General features: G+C 30.9%; 1 protein-coding gene and 1 long non-coding RNA gene across 4 annotated transcripts; one reads left to right on the top strand and one right to left on the bottom strand.

Moving 5' to 3' along the window:
- Window positions 1-4127: 4127 nt before the first annotated feature.
- LOC106101327 lies at window positions 4128-5352 on the bottom strand. 3 transcript variants are annotated; one of them, XM_013280507.1, is made up of 3 exons: window positions 5135-5340; window positions 4774-4957; window positions 4128-4465 (listed from the first exon to the last, which is right to left on the bottom strand). In XM_013280507.1, exons 1-3 carry the CDS (start codon window positions 5200-5202, stop codon window positions 4175-4177), a joined length of 543 nt encoding a protein of 180 aa, XP_013135961.1. In that variant the 5' UTR covers window positions 5203-5340; the 3' UTR covers window positions 4128-4174. The 3 variants fall into 3 exon arrangements, 1 of the variants encoding a protein (XP_013135961.1); XR_001225500.1 differs by having other exon boundaries at window positions 4215-4465; window positions 5267-5352; XR_001225499.1 differs by having other exon boundaries at window positions 4215-4465; window positions 4774-4976; window positions 5135-5336.
- A 316-nt stretch (window positions 5353-5668) lies between these two features.
- Window positions 5669-6760, top strand: LOC106101337. The gene is made up of 3 exons (XR_001225503.1): window positions 5669-5880; window positions 6148-6279; window positions 6661-6760. It is a non-coding gene; the product is annotated as an uncharacterized LOC106101337 (long non-coding RNA).
- Window positions 6761-6835: the final 75 nt, after the last annotated feature.

The following is a 6835-nucleotide window of genomic DNA, read 5'->3' as shown; positions in this document are numbered from 1 at the left end:
AAATGAAAAAGTTTGGATGGATGGATGTCTAAAGTGATTAACGGATTTTATTGAAATTTGGCACAGATGTAGAGAATAGTCTGGAAGAACACATAGGCAACTTTTGATCCCGGAAATAATTACGATTCCTTTGGAATAAGTGTTTTTTTTTTCATGTTTACTCGATAATTCTGCTAACATATCTAATTGTAAAACACATATATAAAAAGTTTTAAGTAACACATGAGATACCTAAAAGTGTCAAGTTTCCTAGGCATATGTAGTTTTAATATTGCACGAACGAAGTCACGGGCAATAGCTAGTTAATACAAATATGTACTTATATTGTGTCAGGCGGCGGGGTGCCGCACTGCTCCGAGGAGTTGGAGCCGCTGACGCCGTCCAGGTCGACGGAGCGCCTCCACCGGGAGATGCAGAACCTGGAGGGTCTGATGAAGGACCTCTCCGCCATCACACAGCAGCAGTTCCATTGCTAGTGAAGTCTAAACTAAAATGAACTTTAAATGTGAAATACAAGTTAAATTAAAATCGGACAAATTTATCTGACCCGGTGACAGTGGTTTTAATATATTTGCATATTTATGCAAGAAACCAAATACAACGACTACATTACAGGCGTGAAGTGGAAGTAATTCCGCATACAGTCTCTGCCGGAAGCCTATTTTAGTTACTTTATCTATACACCCTTTTCTTATAAGGAAAGGATGGGAAGGGAAAGTGGATTTGACTGGAGATGCATAGGAAGGGGAAATATCCTATTTATATGCGTCTCCACCGTCAAATAAGAGAAGCTACCGCATTTGTAAGTACAGAAGTCGCTTCGCCTTTTCAGCGAATTGAATTGACCGCTTTCTAGTTTGGGACCTTATTAAAAGTGATGATAATAACTCACTAGCGCCTGTTATTATTAAATAGCACAAGATTTTTGACATTTGTTATGTTTTACATATTTTTGACAGAAACCGCACAAAAACTTTGTTACCGGGTCAGATAAATCTGTCGCACTAACGCGCTAACAATATGTTTTATAAATACGATTTGATAAGAAAATATTTTGCAAATAATAAAGCGTAAATAAATAATTAATAAAAGCTCAAATTAATGAAATATTTAAACAATCTGCTAACAAATATAAAGAAAACGTTGAAAAGAAAACGTTAAAATTATAAATGAGGTTGTACTTATAGTCTGATTAAAGAAAATAAAAATAAAACTCAAAATAATTAATCGAGGAAAACTAAATTTTTAATAATTCTACAATAAACTTCAAACTTTAGTAAAAATAACATGAATCGATTTATTGTTTAATGGTTTATGCAACTCTATAGTCCGGATCTCTAATAATCTACACTAAGGGGCTCTTTAATCAGCAGTTTAAATGGCTCTAATCTAATTGCTAACACTGCCTTTAATTTGCTTATAAAATCCATTGTATAATAACTAATTTTATATGTAAATATACACTTTTTATAAAGTAAATAAAACAATATAAATAATTTTTATAATGCGATTTATTAAACGGTGCCATTTAAACATAATGAAAAATAAAACGTTTTATTTGGAATTTTTTAGCATTATTACTAAAAATCTTACATATTAGTGGAATACCAATTATTTAATTTATATAAATTAGATGCACTAAATGTTTTGAAATTATAAAAATATGTATGTAAAACTGAATTGTACAGTCAGCTACACAAATATAGACATCTATCCTAATGTAATAAAGCGTAAACACACACTACTTTGTTGCCTAAGATGTCAGCAATCACAGCATATTTTCGAATAACCCTTTTTTTAAATAAAAATCCCTAAGATTATGTTATGCTTTAGGCTATATATTTTAACGCCATTAAACTTAGGAGGGTAAATATTTTGGATAAAAACCCTAATGTGGGAAAAAGATCGTAAGTTGTTGCCAACATCAAGGAAGCAAGGTTGCCATGGTTTGTCATGTTATGTCATTTTGACATTTGCAATTGATAATTTGACAAATGTAAACAATAAAAAATGAGATTTTATAATTTTTTGCGAATGAAGTCGCATGAGAACAGCTAGTTTCTGATAATTCAAAAACAAATCTTCGGTTTTTTTTTTTCAAATATTTTAGCATGTATTTGTCAATACCATAAAATCGTAGTTATGCAAAGAATCGTGCATTTATATTTTCGAAACTAAAGACCAATAAGTGTGTCAACAGTTTTGAATAGTAATTTGTGCAGCTGACTGTACTTTATGTATTTCAATACTCTATATAATTTAAATATAAAGAATGGAAAGTCTATATAAATACATTTCTAATTTTGGTAGTACTACTGTTCCAAAAAGTGTTAACGGCATTCATAGTAATATTTATGTATTGTACGTGTTTTTTTCCAGTGGAAATCCGTAATAATTCTCTTAATGTTTGTTTAGAAACATGTTTCTTGTGAATGTTTCAGCTGAAAAACATAGCAAAAACAGAGTTTGTATAGCGTCGCTTGTTAAAGTCGCATTTCTTACTTGTAAATATTTTGTACCCTAACCCTATAGTTTTAAGATTCAATTTTGTACACAGTTTTTTATTATTGTATATTTCTATGTCACTCGTAGCGGACTTTTCACACGAGGGTAGTACAGTTTGGCAGTACAGTACTATTGTTGTACAAGTGTTCTGTCCTCGTGTGAAATTGGTATAAAACGAACATTATAAAATGTATAGTAATGACATATTTTTGATCCACATTTGAAGCAAATAACATTTGAACATTTTAGTACCGAACGTACCGCGACCAACGCACCTTGATACTCAAGCCTCCTGTAAATAATTCCACTTTTTAGTATTTTTCTATTACATGTAAGTAAATATAGTTTTTGTTAACACGGTCGCTGACAGACAGACAGGATTCGCGCACGAATTTTAATAGTTTATATTAGATATATTTTCTATACGATTGATCTCTTCCCTTTTGTACTTCCAGTGGACGAAATTGTTTATGCATAGCCATTTCACATTAGAAAAAACGGATTCATTTCGTATTTGACTTTGTACTGTTCTGCCACTGCTCTGTGAAACAGTTTATTACGATTTTTTGTACTTTCGTTTTAAACAAATTACCTTAGATTTCACATTGTAAAAGAAGTTAAAACTTAGAAAATATGATCCCATACTTTCAGTACATAAACAGGAAGGTGTCACAGAGCAGTAATAGTAAACTAAATTTAGTTAATAAGAGAAACTTTTAGACTGATTTTTTGTATGTTAGTATTGTTTTATATGTTAATTGCTGGCAGTTGTGAGAGCAAGACATGTAAAAACTCCTTAGTTAATTACCGCAAGAAAAGTTGATTGTTTACTGAAATTTCATAATTTTTTGTCGTATATGATTTTTTTTCATAAGAATACAGCTGTATTAATTTTTTTCTGCAATTTTTTCGTACACAAAATGTAATTTTTAGTACATTTTTTATACATTTCTCTCTCACAGCCGCCAGATGTTTCTCCAACGAATTCAGTGCATGCATTATTTCCCACCAACAAGAGACTGGTTATTTATTCGAAATTCCACTTTTAATTCTAATTTTGTAAGTAATTGTCATTTAGATATACTTTTTATTAATAAATTTTGTAATTAGATGTTTGTGATTTGTATAAATTGTGAATCCGCGACAGTGTCCGCGCTGTGTACAACTAGGTTCAATAAACTTGTAATATTTATTGAAGAATTGTTTCATTTGTCCAAAAACAATCAAGTTATTGGAGTCATTCTACAATAATTAGTTAGTGTTATAACAGCAAACTTTAACAAAATAGACTAACAGGATTTTTTTAAATATCTTATGGTGGTATATGAATAGTCATATAACCACCCGTAGACAACTGCAACTACAGATAATGTCTTCCCTTAACAAAGAGGATATTTCCCCTTCTTATGCATCTCCCTGTCAAATTTATCTCCTCCTATCCTTTCCTTATAAGAAAAGGGTCGAAGGAGAAAGGGACCGAAATTAGCCTCTGAAATACAGGTGTCATTAAAAAAATTGTTTTGATGATATTCAAATATTTTATTAAAAAATAATAATGCTGCTATTCTTTACCTTATTAAACTAAAAAAATCAACATTTTATAACAAACACATAATACAATGTTAAAAATTATTTAACCTAACATAATTTATTTTTTTAACAACTGGTTCTAATTTTGTACATTGCTTGATACATTACTATCCATTTTATATCTCTTTTTATAGAAACTAACCAAATCCTTTAATTCCAATAATCTACGTTTAAAATATCTATTTTGCTGGGATAATTTTCTTATTTTGTTAATATGGATTATTTTTCTTTTTTCTAACAGACAAACTTGAGCTTTTAATGTAACTTCTGTTTCGATTTTCTCTTTGTTTGGTTTCATTTCTATACATCCGTCTGGGACTTCAACAAATTCTATTTGATTTTTAATATCTTCCTTATCATCATTCTGAAACTAATGAAAGGTATATAAAAGTATGCATTTGGTCCAATCTGCCGACCAATCTTGAATTCCCATTGGGCCAATGAACTCAATTCTGGCTATTAGGGACCAATCAGTTTACCGATCAGCCTATTATTAAAAACTGGAACTGGGTAAACAGAAAAAGTTAAATAAAACAATTTCAATTCTACCTAGGATACGAAATTCAAAGGATCGCGTACTAAGATTGTCTTTTAAACCAATGTGATTTTCGATTTTTCGAATTTTATATGTACATAATTTACCCGACGTTCTTACGAAGGAAAACATCGTTAACTTACTTCACAGGGTACCGATCCTCTTCTTAAGATTCTTCTACCAGACACACCAAAGTGCATGTCACCCATTCTAAAATGTTTTGAACATAATTTTGATGCACTAGATGGAAACCAGTGGATTTCGTGTCGTTCTTTTCGAACAAATTGTATCCACTTTTCGAATACTTCATTTCGTGTTGGTGGAAATCTATAAACATAGACGAACACTGTAAAGAAGTGTTGTTTCAGAAAATAGGGAACTCTTAATCGTAACTGAATATAAAATGTATAATATAGTTAATGATAACGTTTCAACTTGGGTAATAGTTGTATGTTTTGTTATAGAATTATCAATTTCTTAATGATTAGGGAAAAAAATATTTACGAAAACAAGCTGAATCTCGGGCCTGAATCGTAACGAGTTTTGCAATGCCGCAAAGCGCAACCCGGCATGTTGGTTTTAATTTAAAACATTTATTTTTCTATAATATTTAGATATAATTAACTATCTTTTTACTTTGCAATGTGTTTGCTTTGATATTGTTACGTTTTTTTTAACGCAACCGCAACTCGATCAAAATGTCAATGTCAAACTCGATCAGTATGTTACAAAGTACTCTGTGAACTCGATCAGTGCCCCAGATTGTAGAAAATAAATATGAGCAGCTGTGATCAGTGCTGCCACTAAAAAAAATTGTGTACAACGTGTAAAAAAGCCGTGTATAAATGGGAAATGATTATCAGTGGGCCTATGTAGATCATAGTTTTAAATTTTCCCTATAGGTATATAGGAAAAAAGGAAACAACTTGGTTTAGGTCTTAGGTACATCAAGATCTTCAATGGTAAAACTGGCTTTACTCTTTGTTGAACGTCATTTTCGTTATATTTTATACACTCTTTGGCTGTTTGTCATTTCCAAATGTCAAGCGTCACGAAATGTTTCAAAATTGTTTAAAGGTTTGATGTTGTAGTTTTATATTGTTAATAACGCCAAGTGCCATTATTTACTATTTGTGGATAAAGAAATTGTGATTTCTTTAGGATTGCAACGTTGTTTTGTGCGATATTTTACAACATTACTATTTGCAACTGCAGTACTCAAGACTTGATGAGACATGGATTTAAAGATGGTAAATTGACAAACATGAATTAGGAACTTCATTATTTTATTAATAACAGCTTTATCGCATTTACTGTCTGTACAAAGTGTCCCTAAGTGTCGAACGTAGAACTACACAGAACGTAGTAAAAATCTCGATGTCCTATTGGGTTTTCACATTTATGCTCGTGCGCAGATTTGCTGTTGACCCTTCCTTTAAAAACTGCGCACGAGTGAACATTTATATCTATGAAAAAAAATATTTACAATATTTTACTCCATGTATCTTTTAATTTAGGTTAATGAAACTACATCAAGTCAAACGGAAGAATATTGGTCGGAACATTTTCTTTCTAAATTTGGACTGGAATACATAAAACATGATGTTTTATATAAAGAAAGTATGTGTAACAAAAATAATGTAGCTAAGGTGAGTAATAACTTTAAGTCTTTTTAAAGGTAGTAGAACTTTAGGAAACCACAATTCTAGAAGACTAGCTGTTGCTCATGACTTCGTTCTTGCGAATTTAAATAATAATAGAAGATATGTCTTTTGTACACAGATAAATTAGCTTTCTAACAATGAAAGAATTTTTAAAATCAACCCAGTAGTTTTGAGTTATTTTAATACATACAAAAATGGACATCTTTCCTCTTTATACCATTAAAAAGTTACATTATTAGTCCACTGATACTGTTACTCATAACAGGCTATATTTTATTTTAAAAATCACTCACACGAGGCCGCAGGCAGCAGTTAGTGTATTAGTGTATGTATTTATATAACTAAAATCCCATTTATCCATTACAGGCCAGGGCGATACAAAACTTGGCCCAAGTATTACAAATAGAAGCCAATGAGAAAAATGTATTTGAGATGTGCAACAAATTCCACAAAGAGATTTTTTTCTTGGTAATTATTAAAGTTAACATTTTGTGTTATATTGAAGTTTTTAATGCACCTTCATACCAGAGGGTAGATAGAG

The sequence above is a fragment of the Papilio polytes genome, unplaced genomic scaffold (assembly GCF_000836215.1).
Source record: "Papilio polytes unplaced genomic scaffold, Ppol_1.0 DF823991.1, whole genome shotgun sequence".
Classification (NCBI taxonomy): domain Eukaryota; kingdom Metazoa; phylum Arthropoda; class Insecta; order Lepidoptera; family Papilionidae; genus Papilio; species Papilio polytes.
Note: the sequence above shows the minus strand (reverse complement) of the source record. Positions and strands in the feature narration are given on the sequence as shown.

Bases quoted from the DNA above. Each gene is read 5' to 3' on its own strand.
- LOC106101327 (XM_013280507.1), bottom strand. From the start codon at position 5,202: ATGCCGGGTTGCGCTTTGCGGCATTGCAAAACTCGTTACGATTCAGGC. The intron at 4,958-5,134 runs GTAAATATTTTT...CTATGTTTATAG, and splicing joins CCGAGATTCAGCTTGTTTTC to ATTTCCACCAACACGAAATG. The intron at 4,466-4,773 runs GTAAGTTAACGA...ACCTTTCATTAG, and splicing joins GAGGATCGGTACCCTGTGAA to TTTCAGAATGATGATAAGGA.